Source organism: Hemiscyllium ocellatum, chromosome 37 (assembly GCF_020745735.1).
Source record: "Hemiscyllium ocellatum isolate sHemOce1 chromosome 37, sHemOce1.pat.X.cur, whole genome shotgun sequence".
NCBI classification, from domain to species: domain Eukaryota; kingdom Metazoa; phylum Chordata; class Chondrichthyes; order Orectolobiformes; family Hemiscylliidae; genus Hemiscyllium; species Hemiscyllium ocellatum.
Window position 1 is genome coordinate 21,831,069 of NC_083437.1, and position 24,909 is coordinate 21,855,977.

At 40.4% G+C, this 24,909-nt stretch overlaps 1 protein-coding gene across 1 annotated transcript; it reads right to left on the minus strand.

Moving 5' to 3' along the window:
* Nucleotides 1–1,350: 1,350 nt before the first annotated feature.
* On the minus strand, nt 1,351–16,328 carry hspb7 (heat shock protein family, member 7 (cardiovascular)). The gene is made up of 3 exons (XM_060852002.1): nt 15,934–16,328; nt 11,780–11,913; nt 1,351–3,921 (listed from the first exon to the last, which is right to left on the minus strand). Exons 1-3 carry the CDS (start codon nt 16,130–16,132, stop codon nt 3,736–3,738), a joined length of 519 nt encoding a protein of 172 aa, XP_060707985.1. The 5' UTR covers nt 16,133–16,328; the 3' UTR covers nt 1,351–3,735.
* Nucleotides 16,329–24,909: the final 8,581 nt, after the last annotated feature.

The window sequence follows — 24,909 nt, forward strand, 5'->3', positions numbered from 1 at the left end:
TCCATCTCCACTGCCTAATTGCGAAGAGTTTGTCTTCTCACTGTCCAAGAAAGTGTCAGATAGCAAAAGGCTTGTTGCCTTAAATAGAAATATGGTTTTAAGTAGATAAGCAACTGTGAGTCTTGCCAAGGAGTGGGTGTATTGTTTGAGTCAGAGGTCTTTTAATCTAGGCCACATCCTGCTCAGGCACAGAAACAGCAATAAGAATTACGATTATTTCAGTGAAGCAATGAGGAACAGGTGAGGTATTTGTAAAAGCCATTTTTGGGACAGAAATATATTAACTAAATATATTAATATTAATATATCAACTAAAGTAGCGATACAAATTCCAGGGATGGGGAATTTTACAAGATTAAGGCTTGCTAAGGCACAGGCTACATGGTGAAAGTAGAAGAAACAACTTAAACTTGGAAAAGACAGGATTAGTCCAAACTGAAATTCCATATTAATGTACACAAGATGAGTTTGAACCAGTTGTAACTTCCAAGTTTTGTTGGTTCTTCCTTTTGATTTGGATCAAAAGAGATCAATGGTAAATTAGATAGAGTTGTAGAAGGTTATTGCTGGATTGAATGGGGTAGACAACTTAAAGCATTTGGGGTGACACAAGATCTGTGAGACACGGATGTGAGAGATGCTGGGCAAGAGGAGGAAGAAAGAATTGTATAGCAAGTTGTAATGTCCAGGAACTTGCTGCCCATAATGGCAATGGAAATGAGATGACGAATGATTTCTGAAGGAAATTGAGTGGACAATTGAAGACAATAAATTCACTGCTCTATTGGGATAGAGTGGGGCAGCAGAACTGACAGGAATGCTGCGCAGTGAGCCTCCATAGACTCAATGGGCTGAATGGAATTCCTTTCTGTGATGTGATGACTATGATCCTATGATATGGATGTCTAGAAAAACCTTAGAAAGAGAGAGAAATATGTGGAATATGTGGGGATCATGGGACTGAGCACTCCCATTCTCAGGCTAAGCATTGGCACTGGTACAAGATGGTAATGGGTAATCATCACCAAATTTTGCTGCATTTCCTTTAGGTCTGCTTGTGTTTGAAGCCCACTAATTGCCTGCATTACCTCTTTGTCATTGCTCTGAGATGTTGTCCTAGCGATGAAAACAGGAGCATTGGAGCACATGAGGTTCAATGGCAGGGGTCAGTACTCATCAGGGTGTGTCCTGATTTGGATATCTCTTAAGCAGCACAAAAACATATTGTTCTAGAGCAATGAAGATGTATCATTTCATGAAGACATGTCACAAGTCAAAATTTCCAGAACAATAAAGACTCAACTTCCTTGACAACAGAATGAAGTATATTTATTTATTTTAGCACAACGACAGTGGAATTCTATTAGCTATAATAGGAAAGAGGAAATACATTTACTTTTTAAAGTAACACCAATAATAGTACTGAATATAAGTATGGTAAACATTAGAATGGGATAAAAATATGCGATCAAGAATATTTCATAAGATCTTTTCCAAAATGGCATGTTTTTACTGCGTGTGGATTCAAAAGCATACATAGATTGAATTTAAAACTCAAACAACCATGATTCGTTAATACTGTTTTGTCTGTCAAATGTATGCATGTTCTTAAGCTCTGGCTAGGGAGTGAACCAGGGGTCACAAAATTAAGATAAATGATTGGCTATTTGGGACTTGGATGAAGAGAAACATCTTCACTTAATGTAGATGAAAATCTCTTTCCCAGAGATGGATGCTCAGTTGTTGGGGATTCTGAATCAGAGATTGATAGATTTTGGGGCCAAAGGGAAAAAGATATTCAATAGTGTGCAAAAATGAAGCATCTACCAGGTCTTGTCCTGTGTCTATTTCTTCAGTTCCTGTTGAAACAAACTTAAGTGATTGTCTGCTTCAATGGGTGATCTTACTAAAAGTGCCATTACAAGATCTTCAGCAGCAAGAGGTTAGTATCAGCATTGGATTGATGGTGCTTTCCCTCGCAACACCTCCAAAAGAGATCAAAGATGGTTGACAAAGAACAGCATCATCTACACGAGTGAATGGCATCACACAATTGAATGTTGCTGACATTGTCTTGTTTAATCGTATTGTGTATGACAGAGGAATAATGGAGGAGCTTCAAGAACCTTAATGAATAATGAATGTACTAAGGCACAGAAAACCTCTAAATCCTGAAACTTCACAGTGTGTTTTCTTGAAATCTCCCAAACTTCTTTAAGTAATAAGTTTGAATCTGAAAATGTCCGTGCTGTTGTGTTGAAGACAAAGCCCATCACTCTTACACAGTAAGGTCTGGCTCTGTTCTCAATACAGTACACGCTAATGTCTCGAGTGAGATGCTGAGGAGCTCATGACACTGGGAAACAATGTTGTGATAAGGGAATGATCTACAAATTTAAACAAGTTTTATATTTCAGAGGGAAGATGGCCAAGGCCTTTCTCATCGAGGCATATTTTATTAAATGGTATAAACAGTGTAAATATGGAATACTAATCTGCAGTAAACCAAGAAATTAAGACCAGAGGACATAATTTAAATGAATGAGAATAAAATTGATACAAAGTAAAGCAATAAATGCCTGTCATAGTCTGCCAAGTATCAGATCAAAACATTTAGGATATTCATAACAGAACTGGCAGCTTGATTGGAAGGTTGGGGTATTACAGAAGGAAAGTACAAACCTACATGTATATGGCAACTTTCACAACCTCAGGGCTTCACAAGCCCTTAAACAGCCAATGAAGTATTTATAATGTGAAGTGTAATCTATGTTTTAATTTCGGGAAATATGGGAACTAATGTGAATGCTGCAACGTTGCACAAACAGCAATGTGGGACTGTGTTTTCTGAGGTGGGGGAGAGGGCATGTGGTGGGAAAGGGGAGGTGGGGAGTGGTGGGTGGAATGGGGGAGGGGATAGTGGTAGGGAAGCATAGTGAAGCCTCTCAGAAAAGTTGTTTCCAAACTGACAATTTTGCATATATTAGAGGGGTAACGTGCCCTACAACTTCAATATGACTACATTTATGTAATGCAATATTGTGGCCTATGTGAAGACTAAGAAATTTTGGCTATATTAAATAATGTTTCATTTAATCAATGACAAAATGGCAGGACTATTGGACCTAATGGTCCTTTCCTAATCCTAAGGAGTCTTATATTCTTGTATTCTGAAACTATTTCCCTATTAGCAGCATACACTCTTATGCACTCATCTAAGTGACAGAAATTAATCACTTGTCAAAGAACAAAATACAGCATTATGATGCAAATCTATATACAAAACACATACACAGAAAAATTAAACCTAGGAAGGGTCAAATGATAAAATAATCTACCAATGTTTCTGATCTATTCTACCTTACAATAGAAGACCATTCACACACTCAGAGCTTTGTTGTCTCCATGTAATGAAAGTATCAGTCATTTTGGAACAAGAAAACATTCAAACAAGTCTGCCACTGTCTTGTGAGTCGTAGATTAGTCATGGATACATAATATAAATGGAATTACTAAATAATGTGATAGAAAGTGTCAAATATTTTATTGCACAGGCTTTGTTCAATGTTTCCATGCCTACAAGAGTTGAGATGATATTTTACAATGGTATGTTGGTTGGGTGAGGTGTGAATTAGACACCAGCACATGCAGTATTCTGCATGACTGAATCACTACCACTGGCATTATCAAACACCTCCCAGCATTACCATGACGTAGCTCTCATCCCTTGCCTGCTCAGATCTTAATTTCAGTTCGGAAAGTCTGTTGCACATGTTCAGTGTGCTTGGCTGGGTGCCTCTTTGCTTTAATCGTCAGCGTCCCATCATCACCCAGGGCGGAGGTCACAGAGGTGGGGTCCACATCATCTGGTAGCTGACATTTGTGTGTGAATGTGTTCATGACAGTTCCATCTGCAGCAAGCTGAAAATTTAAAAAAAAATTGCTTGATATTGAGCCTGTGAGAATATGGTGCCTGCTCCCACATGTGGACTGAGCCATCATGAAATTGTGCGAGAAAAACAGAAATTACTGGAAAAACTCAGCACTTCTGGCAGCACCTGTGGAGAGGAAGCAGAGTTAATAATTCCTTAATAATGGAAGAAGAGTCACTGGATCTGAAACATTAACACTACTTTCTCTCCAGAAATGCTGCTAAACCCAACAGCCAACAGGATATAAGAGCAAAATGAGGCCACTTAGCCAATGTCCTATATTTCCTCAAGGATATGACCTCACGCATGTATAGACTGTGATAATAATGTGCAGTAGGTTTCTTGTTGTGAGTACAAGAGCTGTCAATTTGTGTTGATACTATTTTCAATGCCATAAAATAGTACTGGAGACATGACAGTCTTTAACACTTTAATTGCTTTAGTGTTAAATTAGACGTAGATTGTAAGCTAGATGCACAAATTAAATAATTTGACCACTTATTATTCATAAATTTACAGGGGAGATTCAGGGAAGAATGATGAAAGTGATACATGGACAAAGTGTGTGTTAAAGGGTTAATTTTCTCTTTCTGTAGTGGCACATTTTGGGAAAGCATATGTGGCAGCTCGCAACGTTCTGCCTATTAAAGTTATCAGACAGATAATCATGGACGTCACCCCCAATTTCCCAGCTTGTGGTTTTGGCAATAAGGCTTTGCACCACTTGTTCCAACATTTTCCAACAGGCAAAACATATCTACATTTCATTAAAGTAAAACAAAGGAGGAAAGAAGAGATGCTAATGGGGAAAGTAGGTGAAAATGGGTTGGCTGTGCTGAAACACACAGTTGAGAGTGTTGCTGGAAAAACACAGCAGGTCAGGCAGTATCCGGGGAGCAGGAAAATTGACGCTTCAGGCCGGAGCCCTTCATCAGGAATGGCCCCTGTGTTGAAAGTAGCCCGTGACATGACAGGGGTTTTGGTGTGGGTAAAGGACATGGAAGAAGGTGTTGAAGTCGATATTGAGTCCTGAAGGCTATAGGCTTCCCTTCTGAAATGGCCTCCCATTATCCATCCCTTTGTCTGCCTAACTGACTTTCTTTCACTCTGGGCTCCATTTCCACTTATCGCTTACTTTTTACATCCCTGCTGCCTCCACCACTTGTCTTCAGTATATTGGCTACCATCAGTTCTGGACCTGAAATGGTAACTCTGTTTTCTCTCCAACAGATGCTGCCAGACTTGCTGAATTTTACAGCAATTTATTTTAATGTTGTGGTTCTGTTCACCGAGCTGGGAATTTTTGTTGCAGACGTTTCGTCCCCTGTCTAGGTGATATCCTCAGTGCTTAGGAGCTTCCTGTGAAGCTTCACAGAAGGCTCCCAAGCACTGAGGATGTCACCTAGACAGGGGACGAAACGTCTGCAACAAAAATTCCCAGCTCGGCGAACAGAACCACAACAACGAGCACCCGAGCTACAAATTCTCTCACAAACTTTGAAATTTATTTTAATCTACAGTTCATATCAAATATGGTCCTGGGCTGTGTTTTCTGTTCTTAGTGACCTTACACAGTTGCTATAATAGCCTAGTTGATGCAGGACTAGATCCAGCGACTCAGTCTTAGCGAGTCCCTATTCCCATAATGGCAAATTGGGAAATGGGGCCTGGATTTTATTGTTTCTGGTGGGATGAGAGAGGTGTAACTGGAAGTGTGTGGTTTACCTCCTCCTGCCTGTTTCAATTGGTGAATGAAATATTGGACTGTTCAACACATAGGGGCACAATTTATGTTCAGATTGGAGATTCCTCACCCAATTTTACATCTAGGCCAGATATCAGCTGGGCGAAGGGCTAAGCCACAAACTGAAAGTCGGTCACTGCCACCAATTCAAAGACCCCTCTCCTTTCACTCTCTCTTATTTGTGACGATAAAGTAAACACAGTGAATAAATAAAGTCTAATAATAACCGGCACTCCCACCTTTAGCAGCAGACTCTGCTGCTATATGTATCTATAGTCCTGCATGTAGGTCTTTTCAATCACACAAGAGTTGCCTCCTCATAAGCAGAGTGAGTTACTCTCAAATATTTTCACATCTGACTACCAAGAAATGGAGTGTGAGACAATAAGGTTGTGGTTAATTGGCTCCTTAACAAGCTCAATAGCTTGAAATAGTAAAGAGTTCATTTTTTTTCAAAATGCTAGATAAGCCTCTGAATTTGGCATCTTAACCTTCCTTAAATTCCCAGATTGGCTGATGGTGTTGGATTGCTGAGCTAACTGTATTTTATGGAATGTGAAGGGTTGGAATGGGAATAACCCCCAGCTCTTTCATTAATGTAATTAGAGTCATAGAGATGTACAGCATGGAAACAAACCCTTTGGTCCAACTTGTCCATGCTGACCAGATATCCCAATCCAATCTAGCCCCTTTTTTTATTGGGCCGGGTGCTGGCAGGTGGGACTAGATCATGAGGTGACAGGACTATTTTAAATTTCATTTGATCTCAGCCTCACGCTTTGTGGTTGGTCAACATTTAATATCCTCAGAAAAACTGGGGCTTGCTGCACATTAAATACTGTCTTGTTGATGTTGTTCATGTCCCAGGAATACATTTTTCAAATGTAGTAGGCCATAAGAAATAGGAACAGGAGTAGGCCATTTGGCCCTTTGAGATTGCTGCATCATTCAATAGGATCATAGCTGATCCTTCATTCCTCATGTCCAATTTGCTGCCTTTTCCCTATAACCCTTGATTCCCTGAATGATCAAGAATCTATCTCAACCTTAAATATACACAAGGATTCTGCCCCTTCAGCTCTCTGTGGCAAGGAGTTCCAAGGATTCACAACCCTCTGAGAGATGAAATTCCTCCTCTTGTCAGTCGTAAATTGGGACTCCTTTATAAAATCCCTTCAGTGCAGAAAGAGGCCATTCAGCCCATTGAGTCAGCATTGATCCTCTGAAGAGCATCCCACCCACACCCTTGCCAAGCCCCTTAGGAATCCTATATGTCTCAATGAGATTATCCCTCATTCTTCTAAATTCCAGTGAGTAGAGTCTCTATCTGTCTAATCTTTGCTCATAAGACAATCACTTCATACCAAAGATCATGCGAATGAACCTCTGAACTCTGCCTACAATGAAATTATATTTTTTCTTAAATAATGGAAGCAAAATTGCTCACAGTATTCTAGATGTGGTCTCACTAGCACCTTGCACAGCTGCAGTAAGACTTCCCTACTCATACTCCAATCCCCTTGAAATGAGGACCAACATTCTATTAGCCTTCTCGATCACCTACTGCTCCCAGATGGCTCTCTGGGTTTTGTGCACAAATATCCCCATGTCCCTTTATGAGACTTCTTCAAACAATTTTATTTCTATAAATCAGTTGCTTGTTAGCCATCTCAGATGGGGAGGAGGGGTGGCTTATTGGTCAAGTTGCTACACAAGTAATCAAGAATCCCAGGCTAGACAATGAAATTTGAATTCAATATAAATCTGAAATAAAAACTAGTCTAATGCTAACAATTTAACCATTAATTTTAATAAAAACCCAGATGATTCACTGTTGCCCTTAAGGGAAGGAAATCTACTGCCCTTACCTGGTCTGGCCTACATGGGACTCCAGACCTACAGCAAGGTGGTTGACTCTTCATTGCCCCAGAGGGTAATGACCTTGCTGTAGGTCTTGAGTCATAAATTTATTTTTAAAAAACACAACTACATTGGAACTAGAATCATGTGTAAATCTCACCAAGAAAGAGTAATAGATACCCTTCCAGTCAAAAGCTATGAGCTGTTCACTTTCAATTGCAATGCAACTGTTTCAGAACTATGACCAGTTTCTTAAAACATTGAAACTCAGGTTAAATGCAGGTTAGGGAGAGACCTCATTCTGTTGAATAAAATATTAAATCATGGACATAAGGTAACCCACGATAACTAAGCTGGATAAGCAGGACCAAGAAAAAAGGAAATACATCTAAATTGAGAAACACAAATTAAAACAGATCCTGGGAAGAAATTTATCAATTAATGATTGATAGATGAATGGAGCAACCTGACAAACATGCAAAATAATTTTGAGAGTATCAAAATGTGATTGGGTGTTACAATTAGTGAGTTGAAGTACGTGACCAATGTTCTGTGGTCCACTTTTGTTGCTTTCCACTGTTTTTAGAAGACTTGATGTCCTCTTCTGCAAGAGAGGAGCAGAGTAGAAATGTGAAGTGGTGTCGTGATGTAGATTTCTTAACTGTAAAACTAGAAGACTGGTACAAATTGGAGAGGCAAAGTGAGACAGTGTAAGTCTTCTCAAGAAGGTTTATCACATGTAAAGGATATGGGAGAAACCGTGGGACAATTTCAGGATTTGAATAGTGGGATACACATCCCAAGAGAGAAAATGTCTCACCAGTTGTGTATCCATCCAGCTTTCCGATTACTTTGGTGGCAAGTGTTTTTGGCTGGGAATACTAGCACACAGCAGAGCTTGTAAGTAAGGGCATGACTTTGACAGCTAAAATGCTCTTTGAGAAGACTGAGCAATAGGTCATTGGGACTTCACTCAAGTCTATGAGTGTTGCACCTTCCTTTATCTTGAAGCATATTCCTTCCAAGAGATAGACACTTTATTGCACAACCTTTCAGCACCTTCTGGTTGGTGTCTGGTCCGATTCAGTGCAAGTATGGAATCACTAGGAGCTGAGCTTAGTCTGAAAATGTGGAGTAGAGTACTGGGCCAGAGTGTAGCATTGAAGCAGATTAGACCTTTATCGATACAGCACGGAGAAGATATTTGTAGATATTGACAGGATGGCAGCATTATCTTCCGTTTTGTATAAAATGAGAAGATGACAAAAGACCTCTGAAACCAATTTTTATGAGCATTGTCATTTTTTGGAATGCAGCAACTTTTGATGACCTGGAATGTATTACCTGAAAGAACAGTGAATATAGATTCAATCGTAATGGTCAAAATGGGAGTTGGATAAATACTTGACAGGGGAATGAGATTAGCAGTTAATTCTTTCAAGATCTGGCTTGGCCATGATGGCCCAAAATGGCCCCCATCTGTGCCATATCCCTGATTTTGATATTTATAGAAAATAAATCTCTAATTCAGCTGAAAATAGCTTTGGATCTGTTTAGAATGTGCAATTGTTAGAATGAAATCCAGTATTGAGATTGATCTTGGCGTATTTGTTGCTGGGATGAAGAGTTGAGATTGAGCAAGTTTAGACATTACTTAAGTGGCAGTGCGCTGAGTGTCAGAGTTATTTTTAGAAGTGATAAAATCCAGCTCACCTGTCTTTCATGTGTACAAGAGAAAGCACATGCCCCAATTGAGTCCAAGATCTGACTAAGGCTGTTTAAAACCTACAGTAAATCAAATTAATTTCAGGAGGTCTAATGTGGGATGTGGAGAAATTTTCACTACGGACAACTTTTCACCATGCCATGTACCAGTGCGGACTGTACATGCAACTAATAGTATTTTACGGATGAGGTGGAACTGGAAGTACACTCATCCCTAGGCAGAATCTTGAGCCAGTGATGGCGGACTTAGCCAACAAATAATTGGAGCCGCAGGACAAAAATCTTAAATTTCAGTCCAAAAGTCATGAACAAAATGATGACTTTTTCTTTGCAAAACAATTTCTGTTTCCAAATGCAATCCGCAATAGCTGTCCAACTTGGGAAATTAAATCATTCAATTGAGTGAGCCGGTGACACCCCAAGTCACTTCTCTCTGGGGTCACCTGTATTAAGTGCTAATCAGGCTCTCGATAGGCCTCTGGGACTTTCTCTGGAGTTAGGAGCCCAATAGGCCTGCCTGCTGTGCTTAAATCTATTCCTGAAAGTTTCCACACATGATTTCCCCCAAATTCCAGCCAGTAATTGGACAACATTTCCATTCTCATGCTTATCCTATGCCAACTGAAAAGTAAAAAGCCTCATTAATCAACTCTGTGAAGCTTGACTGTCAGCCAAAGTGCCTCTGTCTCCCTCTATTTCCAATATTTTTATATCAGTTAAAAAGAGAGGTTGAAAGTATATGACAAAAGAAACATGATCTGTGTAACGTCGCTCTGATTTTTCCTGGGATGAACACACTGGTTTCTTAGAGATTGATCTTCAATTATGTGGAGAAACTCCAGGCTAATCCTGCAGGCCTGGCAACATCAGGTCCAAGGGGCTGTATCCTGCCCACTGAGGAGATGTTGGTGACGTCTGTTGGAATGGCACTCACCCAAGGGCCAGAACCAAAGCCACTGGTAAAAGATGGCAGGAGAGGATTTGGGATGTGGTCGTGGGAAGTGCAGTAAGAGCTGCGGACAGCTCCAGATGGATTCCCCGGCTCCTTCCCAATGCTGGGTCCTTCAGTTTAGATTAGAGTTGTGCTGGAAAAGCACAGCAGTTCAGGCAGCATCCGAGGAGCAGTAAAATCAACGTTCCAGGCAAAAAGCCCTTCATCAAGAATACAGGCAGAGAGCCTGAAGGATGGAAAAATAAATGAGAGGAGGGTGGGGGTGGGGAGAAAGTAGCATAGAGTACAGTAGGTGAGTGGGGGAGGGGATGAAGGTGATAGGTCAGGGAGGAGGGTGGAGTGGATAGGTGGAAAGGAAGATGGGCAGGTAAGACAAGTCATGGGGACAGTGCTGAGCAGGAAGTTTGGAACTGGGGTGAGGTAGAGGAAGGGGAAATGAGGAAACTGGTGAAGTCCACATTGATACCCTGGGGTTGAAACCCTGCTGGGTCCTTCAGTCAGGCACTGAGCATCATTGAAACAAAGTATTCCCAATTGATACTGTTCTGATCAGAAAGCATGCTAGGCTTTGCCTGTTATGCATGTTGCATGGCAACCCCCTGTTGGGTCAAGACCAGTGGCAGCACCAAGTACCTACGTGAGGATGTAAATGGGCACAGGGCACAAAGGCCATCCATGTGCCTTTTTGCCTTGGGCTGAATTGAGGTGGAGGCATGAAGTTGGCAGTGTCCTCCTGCCCATCCCCCTCAGCACAAACCCAGCACAGGAGGGAACAGGAATCTGTCCTCTGAGTCAGAAGTGAAGTCCCAAACCCAGACATGAGCACAAAATTTAAGCTGATATTCCAGTGCAGCGTTGAGGGAGTGCTGTGCTGTTGGTGATACCATCTTTTGGATGGGACGTTAAACAGGTGTTGTAATGGCGAACATTACACAATTTTGAACAATAGTAAGCAGAGTCCTGGGCCAATATTTCTCTCTGACAGTGAACATCATCATACAGAATGGATTATTTAGTAATGATCATGCTTGTGTTTGAAGGAGTTTGCTGTACACAAATTGATTGCTGTGTTTCCTGCATTGTTACCGGAACTGCACTTCAATAGTCCGTTATTGGCTGGAGAGTGCTTTGAGGGGTCATGACACATGCTGTATAAATGCAAGTCTTTCTTTTTAATAGATGATAAGAATCTTTCAGCAATCTCCTTTGAACTGAAGGAAAAGTGTCCTTATGACCAGAAGACTTTGATATGGTGCTTTGGAGATGTTCAATTGTATGCTAGACCATACAAGTTACAAGGCGAAAGTGAAGACTGCAGATGCTGGAGATTGGAGTCAAGAGTGTGGTGCTGGTAAAGCACAGAAAGTCAGGCAGCATCTGAGGAGCAGGAGAGTCGACATTTTGGGCAAATGCCTTTCATTAATATGAGCCCTCATTCTTAATGAAGGGCTTTTACCTGAAACATCGACTTCCCGCTCCTCGGATGCTGCCTGACCTGCTGTGCTTTTCCAGCACCACATTCTCGATGTGCAAATTACGAATCGAGGCTTGATGATGGTGCCTTACCTTTTCAGCATGAACTTCAATCTGATTATTAGAGGTGGTAACAATAATATCTTCAGGTGAGAAGTCACTCACATCTACTGTGAACTGGTAATTGTCTCCCATGGTCTTTACATTTCCAGTATTTCCTGGGCGGCCTATTTTGGGGTAAAACACATTGAACAATCCCATCAGCTATGTTTGTATTTGGCAATGTCTGTAATGTATGCTATTGCATAAGTTGGAGAGTTGGACGGTTTCCATTCTAATTGGATGCAGTCCTATGTAGATGCTTAGTCATTGAAAATTAATGCTTGAGTCAATAAGTGCGATGATAAGCCAAGCTGACACTCTGGTATCTAACATGTGAAAGATATCTACAGCAATATGTTAAAATGCATGAGTCATTATCATGCCCAGACACTTTTAATTCAAAAGCAACAGAGTGACCTTTTCCATCCTATTAACATTCCAGCTGCAGGCTTATTATGGGCCGCCACAGTTCTCAATCTGATGAAGCAGTATGCCAAGAAGTGAGTAGGGAGTTACATTTGGAATATGAGTTATCCAAATCTTATTCAGGAGCCTTTAATGGAGTCTGTTATGCTATAGAGATAAGATGTAGACAAACAATGCAGAAAATTAAACAAGGTCGAACAGAACTATTTTATAATGAGGTCTGGTCAATTACAAACTGTTTTCTGTGTAACATATTTTTATTTGCTGGTTCCTAGTTTCTCCCAGTTTCTCATTATCTTTTTCATTATCTCTCTTTGGATATTTTTATATATATTTTATATATATTTTTTAAACTTCATAGCCCCTACCCTCCTTTTCTGAAAATAGTTAAGTGTGGTTGAACAGATGCTGGCAAACGTAGAACATCTCACCAAAGTGACCATTCTTGAATAAACCTCAACGTTTCGATATTGAAATGTGACACTGATCTCATCTGACTCTTGATCTGCCAATCCACAATGTACTCCTCCACTTGGGTCATTAGAAAGAGATCAGGGAAGAAATTTTGACTGAGTTTCCCTAAACCCCATGTATTTGCCCATCACTCGCTGAAGAAAAGGATACTAAATGTAATAATTCCATCACCAACCATGTGATCGGCTAACAACCTATGAGGAGATCTGGTGATAAAATGACTACTGTCCCTGCCTCTGAGTCAGACACTCGGGATTGAAGAGCCCTTCCAATTCTTGATGACCAAGGGAGATGTATTCAAAACAAGTAGTATCAAGTTGTATGTCCTTCCAGTATCAATGGCAGGAAGGGCAAGAGAGATTCCTGGTCAATCATGTGATAGTAAGAAAATCTGAGCCTCTACGGTCACTACTTATAGCTCAATGTATGGAAAATTACATTGTCATAGCATCTTGGAATTCTTGGGGGGACAGTGTTATGACCAGATCCCATTTCCCTAAATTATTACAATTCTGGATGGGATATCCCAAATTGTCAAGATCCCACGTGAGGTGGGATAAACTGTCTCCCCTTTTTTATTCACTCGATTCCTTAGCTGGTCACAACAAAGGTAACTTTAAAAGGTCCCTTCCTTGTGAATGCATTCCTCCCAGACCAAATCAATTCATGGTTTAAAAGGAGCCACGTTAATCAGGCTTTCTTAAGTTAACAAAAAAGTGAGTTTATTACTTATTAAAATGCAGGAAGAAATAACAACAGTTTAGAATATGCACAGTTTAGGAATAAGAAGTGAGTCAAAATAATGTCAACATTTTTAAAAATGATATACAACTTAGTCCCTATGTCATTTGTGAAAAGTGGATAGTAAAATGCGACAGCCATCGCAATGGATACACCGGCAGCATTTGAGTAGTTACCTGTACCAATACCAGGAGCTACCATTTGGCAGTCAATCTGAGATTCTTGACCTTGCAGATTGATTGAGATTCTTTTGTCCTTGTTCCTTTCAGCAATGGCTGGCTGGCAGCACTCAAGAGAGATTATTTTCCCTTTCTGTACCTTCAGTTCAGAGTTGTTTAATGGGCTGTTCTCAAAACTGTGACCTTCACAGCACACTCATCCATACACTAGGATGCCAGGCCACTAATAAACACAGACCAGAAGTGACACCCTTATTCCTGAGTATTCTTGAAAGGGAAGACCCAAACCATGTTTCTCAACCAGAGTGCTGTCCTTACTCCCTGTCTGAGATAACTCTCGGCGATGGTAGTTCAGTCTGTAGCACATTTCTCCCTTCTAAATGCATCTCTTTGAAGCTTCCTTGACACCCATAGGTGTGACATTCCATGGTGTCTCTCTGGGCAGCCACTGAATTTACATCCACCATCATTTTATCTGTGTTGTCTTCTTTTTGAAAAAAAAGCAAGCTGGAATTAAAGCAAGACATGTCCATTGCTGATCAAGGGCCATGATCTACAGACATGACAACGACTTGTTCCATTAGCTGTACGGCCAATGTGGATCAGATTGCTGCTGACAGTGTGTGGTTTGATCTCTTTTTTGGTTGGGATAGATTTGGGGCTTAAATGTGGTGGAGGTCATGGTGCTGTGTGGGTCAGACCTCCATTCAGGCAGAAAATAGAAGATGAACACACCTGAGGTTGAACTAGACGGTACCTTGCTGTTCTGTGTGAACACGGTGACTCACACACTCAACCCTGATGGCTGCTCCCTTTTTCTCAGTGCATTTAATTTTTTTAATCATATTTACTTCATGCTAGTACCTTTATGCGTGTGGACATCTGTGCATAAAAGACACTGAGCAACTTCTGAACTCTAGGGATTTTGTATTAGATTAGATTAGATTACTTACAGTGTGGAAACAGGCCCTTCGGCCCAACAAGTCCACACCGACCCGCCGAAGCACAACCCACCCATACCCCTACATTTACCCCTTCACCTAACTCCAAGGGCAATTTAGCATGGCCAATTCACCTGACCTGTACATCTTTGGACTGTGGGAGGAAACCGGAGCACCCAGAGGAAACCCACGCAGACACGGGGAGAATGTGCAAACTCCACACAGTCAGTCACCTGAGGTTATTCAATCTTTAGTGGGTCACTCATTATACATATTGTAATCTATGACCTTGATAATCAGAGCACTAACTTTATCGATCAGCAACGTAGATTGAAACTCATTGTACTGGTCAAGTATCTCAACTTTTGAAATACACTTGAGATTTTCAAATTGTTCTACAATGATGTGTTACCAATAAGTTTAGCATATTGTCATGGTTTCTACAAGTACAGATTAAGGAAGATGTTTGCAGGTCAATATGCAATTTTTACACTTGACTATTGGAAGGATAAACATCTGACTGTGTTATATAGAGTAACATTTAAGTGTAATTGCTGTCAAGCATTCCTCCAAACAAGAAATGTAGTAAAACAAATTAAGTAGTTTTTCAGACTTTGCATATTCACTGGCATACACAATCCCACAAAAGAAAGTTTCAAAACAAGCATTTTAAAATGGCTAACATTTTAAACTTTGGAATGTCACACCAAGGTTGAGACAGTAATGCAGAACTAAAATTCACTCGCACAGTCAGTGTACCAAATTAACTCAGGGCAGTCGAAAGGTTTTGATCCTAAGATTTTTTCTCTGTCCTTTCTCAATCTGCTGCTCTACTATGGGACTTCTTTGTTTATTAGATGTTGACTAGTTTTGTACCTTAGTTAGTTTCCTGCCCCATGATTAGCATACAAAAGTAGAATTTATTCTTATTCCAGTATCACTTCTACATGTCTTGATATATACCCTGTATGAACTTAAATACAGATGCATAACCACACGCATTCAGTTAAATGCACACTTCCAAAACAAGCTAATGTATGGACATCATTTCAAAGTATAAATTATTTTAATTTAAATTTTGCAGAATACTTTCATTTAACTTTATCTTCCTCACTTGCATTTTTATCTTTACTTCAAAGTATTTAAGCTGTGTTTAATTATAATTGCCTGGGGAATATCATTGCACTCTTGGTCACAATGACTTGATTTTTCTGAGATTTGTTGATCATTACTTTCTGTTTTTGTGGAATTAGATCGATTTTCTGTGTGAATTCTTTTCAGATGCCAGACACAGCATCACCTTAAATACTCAAACGAGGAGACCCATTCAATTTCTGGTGTTGATAAATGTCAGTACGGACAACTCTGGACAGATTGCACTTACCCGAATATCCAAGTTGCTCACTCCGGGGCCTCAAGAAGCTTCCATGGAGGATTGAGGACTTCTCAAACTCGTCCCCAAAGAGGCCTCTTGATTTATCCATGCACTGATCCAAACTTGGACCCAAAGAAGAAGAGGAGGAAGTGGTGTTCTGATGAAAGCAATGCTCAGATCTGAAAGCAGTAGAGGATTTTACACTCATCGAAGGCAGATAAACTTTAAATCTCAAAACTCAATTTCACCAGCTCCTTTCTCGCAACCCTGGATGGCCAGGAAATATTGGATATGCTTCCAAAGACCAAGTCGTCTTTTGTGCTCTGATTGTATTCTCCTCAGCTTTTATACAGACTCCTGCCAATGCGTCTGACTGCCAAAGTCAAATTTTGATGTTAATTTTAGCTCTGGCCACATCAGGCATGCAGTTGTGAAAATTCTAACAGATGAAAAGGTCGTCAGAGTCCTCCAAACAAATGGAGTGATCAGGAATGTGTTCTCATAGCAAACATTCCAGCTCAGTTTGATGGAGAACTTAAAAAAGCAATTGGTCTCCCAGCACTGCAATTCTTGTTAAAGCTGCAGCTTTGCTGTCCTAATACTGGAAAAAAAGCTTTATTTAGACTTGAAGAGCTGGTTTGGGAACAATTGTAAAGATTCAAGTGACATTTTGAACATAAATGATTGTGCATTGAGTTAATGAAGGAACAATTCAATTCATTCATACAGTCCCTACAAAACACAGCAGAATGTAAAACATCTGGTTGTTTTGACCTGGATGTTTTACAAATGGTCAGAAACTTTATCATTTCCAGTAAGCTCATGCTTAAAGCAATCAAACACTGGAAAATTAATGTAATATCTTTCAGAAGTTGGATTTGAACTTGGAGCTTAATGTCTGAAAATATGTTAAAAATGCGTTATAATTGGGGTTATGGATTCTGACCTGTGTAAAGCTGGATCTAAATATTCTGATCATCGTGGCTCATGCTTAGAAAGCAGGGATACAGAGAGAGTTCACTGTTAAGGAAACACAGCTTGTTTTCTGAAACAGAAGCAGGAAAAATGGTTGGATATTGGGTAATAAGACTTCACTTCAAACTTACTTCTTCACACCAGGTCTGGTTAAATGGGGACGATTAAGTTAATGAAAATGGAAATGGCAGTGTGCATGCAGTCTGTGACAATTTAAGACAATCTGAACTAGTGACTGTGAATGAACCAGTGATTTGATGAGTTGGCACAATCTCCTGTACTGCTGGAGGTATAGGAGAAGAAACTTGAAGGAAAACTGGGAGAAGTATAAAATCAAAATAAAATGCGCAACGGCATTCAAAGCATTTTCAATTTATTAACCTATCTGATTGGACTTTAATGAAGCATATGCCAATATACAGCCTCCAGGATGCAGTGACTTGATAACAAGAGGGTAAGGAGTAGGATCAGGCTGAGCTTTACTTCCTCCTTAGTAGAAATTGGTGATCTAATAAGGGTTTAGTTTATTGGCTTCGTATTACCACAGTAAGAAGAGGCAGTCAAGATATGTGAAGAAGGTCATCCCAGTGCAGGGCAAAGCTGCTGAAACTAAAGTTGTTCTTTGCTGTTGACTAGACAGTCCATTGCTGTTCAATGGAAGTTGTGAACAAGGCTTGTTAGAGAGCACACAAAACAGTGATCCAGATATTGGTGGTGAAATTTTGCTTCAGCATTTGTGTAAAACCACCCGAGGAAGAGTCTTACTGGATTCAAAACTTTAACCCTGTTTCTCTCTCCACCAGTCCTACCAGACCCTGCTGAGTTTCTTCAGCATTTTCACTTTTTGTTTCAGATCTTCAGCATCTGTAGTATGTTGCTTTTATGAAAAATATGTCAACACGGTCGTCACAACAAAAACTGAAATCTTTTTGGACTCTGGCAGACCAGATCACAGTGGAGGATGGCATATTATTAAGGGGAGCAAGGGTGATTGTCCTGAACAATGATTGCTGCCAGATACTGGCTATGCTGCAGTAGGGTCATCTTTTGGTTTCCAAAATGAAGATAATGGCGAGGAAATTATGTCTGGTGGCCAGAACTGGATGCAGAGTCAGGATTAGAGTGGTGCTGGAAAAGCACAACAGGTCAGGCAGCATCTGAGGAGCAGGAAAATGGATGTTTCGTGCAAAAGCCCTTCATTACGAATGAGGTCTCATTCCTGATGAAGGGTTTTTGCCCAAAACGTCGACTTTCCTGCTCCTTGGATGCTGCCTGACCTGCTCTGCTTTTCCAGCGCCACTTTAATCTAAACTCTGATCTCCAGCATTTGCAGTACACTCACTTTTGCCCAAAACTGAATGGAGACGTAGCTGCGTTGGTGAGGCAGTGGTCAGAAGTGCCAACAAGGACAGAAATTACAGCAGCTCCCCCACATTCATGGGAATGACCAGGTAAGTTCAGTGATAGGAGGGAACCAGACCAATTCTTACACATTGACTATCCAGGTCATTTCATGGACTCCATGTTCTTAGTCATTGTGTATGCCCACTCAAAGTGACTGGACAGCATAGAGTTCATTCGTTAAACAAGGGGATAATTATAGAAAAACTGCACACATCTTTTCTAGTACACAGACTCTCAGAAGTATTGGTCATAGATAACAGGCATCTGTAGTATGTGCTTTTATCAAATATTGGTGGTTGTGATTTGTAACCTATTTTACATATTCATTTAAATTCATTTCCATTGTCTTTACTTAATGACATTGGTGAGGTATTTGCCATTTTAATGGTATCCACACCCATGTAGATGGACTAACCCTGATTTTTCTTTCATAATGATAGCTAACTTTCAGGAATAATTTATCACAATAATGCTTCCTAACAATACAGAATTAAGATTCACACCCATCACCTTTCTTGGCACCATAATGGTTGACATAATTATATAACCAAGAAATACTGAAAGTTGAAGTCAAACAAACTTATGGTGTTTATTATAAAGAGTAAATGAAAGGAAAAGTGGCCTTGTTATTGAGCTGTAAAGTAGGACCTCTTGACTGGGGACCTCAAGTCTGGACTTTATTGGCTTCTGGATAATGGAGAGGAGATGCAATAAATCTAAAAAATTTTTTATAACAATTGGAATGTGAATCACTCAAGAATGCTTCTACTGAGATGGCTAATTACTGGTATATGCTATTCTAATACTCCAGCAACACCTAATATTTATATAGCACCTTCAACATAATAAAAAGTTGATGTGGTTCTGTTCGCCGAGCTGGGAGTTTTTGTTGCAAACATTTCGTCCCCTTTCTAGGTGACATCCTCAGTGCTTGGGAGCCTCCTGTGAAGCACTTCTGTCATGTTTCCTTCGGCATTTATAGTGGCTTGTCTCTGCCGCTTCCGGTTGTCAGTTGCTGTCCGCTGCAGTGGCCGGTATATTGGGTCCAGGTCGATGTGTTTGTTGATAGAATCAGTGAATGAGTGCCATGCCTCTAGGAATTCCCTGGATGTTCTCTGTTTGGCTTGCGCTATAATAGTAGTGTTGTCCCAGTGAAAGGGACGAAACGTTTGCAACAAAAACTCCCAGCTCGGCGAACAGAACCACATCAACGAGCGCCCGAGCTACAAATCTTCTCCCAAACTTTGAACAATAAAAAGTCCCAAAGATTTTCACAAGAACATTACAAAATAAACTCTGGTTCTGACCACATAAGGAGATACTGTAGTAGGACAGGTGACCAATAGCATGGTCAAAGAGGCAAGTTTTAAGGAGCACAAGTAAACAGAAACAAAGGGGTAAAAAGGCTTAGGGACAGGATTTCAGAGCGAAGGAATTTGGAAACTGGAGGCATGGCCACCAATGATGAAGTGATTAAGGCTATGGCATCAAAAGACCAGAATTAGAAGATTGAGATACATCGGGGAGTAGTGTGGATGGAAGAGATTACAGTGATAGAAGGGAACCAGAACTTAGAGAAAGTTGGAATCCACAATGAGAATTTAAAAATCAAGCTATTGTTTGACTGGAACCAACGTAGGTCAGTGAACTTGGCTACATAGGGAATACTGTAAGAAATCACTGTATTTAACATAATATTAAGAACTTTATTGAATACAATTGAAATAATTTTCTCTCTCTCCCATGCAGAGAATTTCCATAGTGGTTTACTAGATTGGCAAACACAGTTCAGCACAAACCTGTAGCATTCTCCAAGGACATATTTCTAATGTAGGCTTTGAGAAAAGCTATTCCTAATACTGATAACATTCTTTTCCACGAACCATAAATCAACCAACTTTTTGAGTGAAGATTAAACAGTGTATCCTAGCAAGTGATTAGCTTTAAGGTGACTACATAGGTTTCAGAAGGAAGTAAATGGATTTAACTTGAGTACCTGTTCCTTGGGTTTGGATAAATGGGGTTGAACAAGAGGCTAACATGGGCATCCAACATCTTCTAGAAATGAAATGCCTGAGAGTGAGTCTTCCAGCCTTCTATAACAGGAAGTACCCTGTCAGGTTGGTGGAAGGGGTAAAGGTGTGGGTAAGATACCAAGGCAGGAATAGAGTTATTGTCCAGAGAGGTTATATTCAAGAGAGGTTCTACTTAATACACACTATGTACAGAACTAGGAGGATCTTATTTCTATTCATTAAAGATGTTAATCAGTTGTACTAAACATTGAGCCAGAAATTAATTTTAAAAACTACAAATCTCGATGAAGACCATCCAAGTCAAGACATAAGACTTCAGCGAAGTACCAATGACCTGACATGTACACTTTCAGGGAGAGACCTTCTGACAGATTGAATTTATGGTGTCTGAGTCTTGGGGTGCAGAAAGGATAGCATCTAAATGTGAATGTAACAAATATGGATGAAGACCTGGGAGGAGGAGATGTAGTGTTCAGTTGGTAAGGGTTAATATCTGGGACTGTCCCACGTTGATAATGTAAGAGAAGACGTGATTGAGAGACTTGGAGGGAAAATGATCATGAATTCAACAAAATTAAACATACTTATGTAATGTAACAGTTCCTTAATATATAATAAACTAGCTATTAGTGAGATTTGAGAAGATTTGTAGCTCAGGTTGAGGTTCTGGATATAGGTTTGCTCACTGAGCTGGAAGGTTCATTTTTAGACATTTCATCACCGTACTAGGTAACATCTTCAGTAAGCCTCCGGATGAAACACTGGTGATGTAGCCCACTTTCTATTTATATGTTTAGATTTCTTTGGGTTGGTGGTGTCATTTCCTATGGTGGCATAATTTCTGGTTCTTTTTATCAGGGGGTGGTAAATGGGATCCAAGTCAACATGTTTGACTTCCTCATCCGTATGTAAGAAGGACACCACTTCAACTGGGACAACACATCCATCCTAGGACAAGCCAAACAGACACATGCATGAGAATTCCTAGAAGCATGGCATTCCAATTGGAACTCAATCATCAAACACATTGACTTGGATCCCATTTACAACCCCCAGAGATAAAGAACAGGAAATGATACCACCATAGGAAATGATGTCCCCACAAGAAATGACATCACCAACCCAAGGAAACACAAACATATAAATAGAAAGTGGGCTACACCACCAGTGCTTCATCCGGAGGCTTACTGAAGATGTTACCTACTATTGTGACAAAATGTCTGAAAGCAAAACTTCCAGCTTAGCGGGTAAACCTACATCCAAAACTAGCTATTGTTTGAACATACCAAAGACTCAATCCAGGCGGCTCCTGCTTTGCAAATGCTTTCTGTTCTTGAGTCTGTTCGTAAGTTGATTTATACATAAGTCCAAGCACAATTCAGGACAATGTAAAAGAGTTTTTGTAAGTACAGAAAATATTCACATGTCAAGTCTTTAAATTTCTGCTCCCTGCATAGGATTGCGTTTGTAAGTATGAGCTGTCGTAAGTCAGATGTCCGTAACCCCCTGTAGTTTTTGCATAGCTAGAATAAACAACATGCAACAGCATCCCTCAAGAAAGGTGGGATTTTACAAGATACTGAGCCTTCCACATGCAAAGCGTAGTGTGTTCTGAAAGGGTTAATGTTGAAATCGACAACGAACTCCGCCAAATATGATCACGTCACATGACAAAAGGCAGAACTACTCTGGGTCCCAAAGGAGACGGACCAAACAGCTAGGTCTCCCCAGAATCTTTGTAAAAGTGTCTATCATACCACATTACCATGTACCCGATTGTTTTCATGCAACTAACTTGTTTAAGACTGCAGCCACTCCTCATTAGACTACTTAGTGGTTTTCCTCTGCCATATTACATAAAGCAGCCCTGTAAATCCCAATCTAAAAAGAGGATGGTGCAACAAATCTACCTTTCTGTGACCAAGAGTCCAATTAGCTTATACAACATGGCACCAGCAGTGCTTTTCTGAAGATTTAATTTAGCCATACCATTCCAATACCGTGATTTCTCATATCAGTGTGTTGTCTTATTTGACTTAAATAAAATAGATTGCAGCTAAGCTGTAGAATTCAACCAAGTCTGGCAAAATCCTACTGTCTCAGCTTTCCTTATTTTAAACCTGTAAGTGGGCTGAGTCTCATTTCTAAACTTCCTGTTCTCACAATTAGAGGGGAGACCATTAAGCCCTGGAAAATATCCCAGACCGACCGGAATGGTGGGTGTGGGATGATTGTTGATAACCAAAGAGATTTTGCAAGTTTCTTGATGTTTTCTAGAAACTACCATTGACTTGTTTTGCAATAATTTTGATTGTGTTCGCACCACCACTCAACAAACGCCAGTCCCACTCTTGTCTATGTTGCAGTGTCATGCGGACAGAGCTGGAAAAATGCTAGTGTAAAAATTCTCTCAAACAGTGTGTTTGGATCAGCTGCACAATGCAATGCACGTTCCTTTTCAATTTGCATTTGAAATAGTTTAATAATTAATTGTCCTTCTTTCATTCCAGACATTAAGTTACACATCAGTGAGACTCTAGTTTGCCTCTGAGCACAGAATCCCTCATACTCTTGACCTCTGAGAATGGATTGCTTGTAGAACTATTAACCTCATTAAAAACGTGACTCACAACTGTAAAAACCTTTTTACTTTTCTTGTTTCAAAAGCCTCCTAACATCCACTTCTCTTATATTTTTGTCTTTCAAGACCCTTCTTCCTTAATTACCCTTCCTATTTTTGTCTACTAGTCTGTGAAACACCAAGATTCTGTATGCGATGAATGCAACAGAACTGCATTTGAAATTTGCAACAAATTTGAAGATGATTGTTTATGAGAACCCAATGAAAGGGAAATTCTTGGGTATGGAAAAGAGCTGTGCTGAGTGAGCAGTTATTTGAAATAAACATAAGTTTCTAATTGAATTGAGAGGTGGGTCTCAGCTGTGTTTTTGTTCTGTTCGATGAAGGGCCCAACACTGAATGTACAGATTTACATATTGTATTCGAAGTTAGTTGAGGTAGACAGATGAGTTGCTTGGCTTTAGCAGTCAAATGCTGCAACTTTGTCGTCTTAGATACAATCAACCCAGTCTGACTGAAGTGACACCATCATGGTGTCAGTGGCAGTGTTTCCCCAGTTTAATATTGCAAAAGTTTATGATGCATTTAAGTATCTTTACAGCTTTTGATTTGCCCACTTTAATTCTTGACTCCAGCTTTAAATAGAAGACAGGAATTCTGCAACAAGCACAGAGAATGTTGGAGAAACTCAGCAGGTCTGGCCGTATCTGTAGAGAGAGAGTTAATGTTTCAAGGCCATTATGGTTCTTTTTCATAGAGTCATAAAGATGTACAGCATGCAAACAGACCCTTCGGTCCAACCTGGCCATGTCGACCAGACATCCCAACCCAAGCTAGTCCCACCTGCCAGCACCTGGCCCATATCCCTCCAAACCCTTCCAGAAAAATAAATCTGTTTCTAACTTCAGAGATGAGGCCTGATTTCTGTGTCTGTTTTAGATTTCCAGCATACAATGGCTCAGTGGTTTGCACTGCTGCCTCAGAGCTCCAGGGATCTGGGTTTGATTCCACCCTCAGGCAACTGTGTGGACTTTGCACATTCTCCCTGTGTCTATGTGGGTTTCCTCTAGGTACTCCAGTTTCCTCCCACAGTCCAAAGATATGCTAGCAGATTGGTCATGCTAAATTGCCCATAGTGTCCAGGAATGTGTAAGGTCATGAGAAATGCAGGGCTACAGGGATGGGTCTGGGTAGGATGCTGTTTGGAGGGTCGGCGTGAACCTGATGGGTTGAATGGCTTGCTTCCGTGCTATACAGCCTCTATAGTGTTGTGCCGTTATGGGAATTCTGCAATCAGGCACTCAAGTCATTTGTCATTTGGTCCTGGTTTAATTCCAGTTTGAGTATAGCTTTTGAGAATATCTGTGTTTGGCAAACACCTCATTCTGCCAGCTGATGCCAGGAATAGTTGCGGACAGGGCAAAGGGAAATGTACAAGTGGGGAGTGGAGTGCAGTAGGACACGATGAGTTGCTTGCTGTGAAGAGGAAACAACCTGACACTGATGTTGTTGGGACTGGACTTCGGTGACAGGTTTTTAGTTCACTGGAAATGTTTCGAAACTGGAGGCTTTATACAGAATGACATCAATGCAGGTTTAAGCGATTGGCACCTGGTGTTGTCAGTTCCTCTCAAATGAAATTGCAGCTGGTGTTGCCACAATAAACTTGTGGGTTATCCATTACACAACATGCTGTAAGGTTAATCATAACAACTTGAATCCTTGAATCTACCTACCTCACCCAATAGTTAGGCAATTGCCCATTTTTGTAACTTGCCCATCATCAAACAAGGCTAAGTATGCCTAAGTAGGTCTTGGGTATTTGATCTGATGAATAGATAAGGCTTAAAAATATTAGTGTCCAATGAGATGAGATGGTCAAAAGATTGATTGAGACAGCATTTCCTTCAGTTAGAAAAGTCGTACTCCTGAAAGCCAGTTGGTGAAGGAGGAAACCAGAGCTAGTCTTTATTGGGAATAGATTTAGTC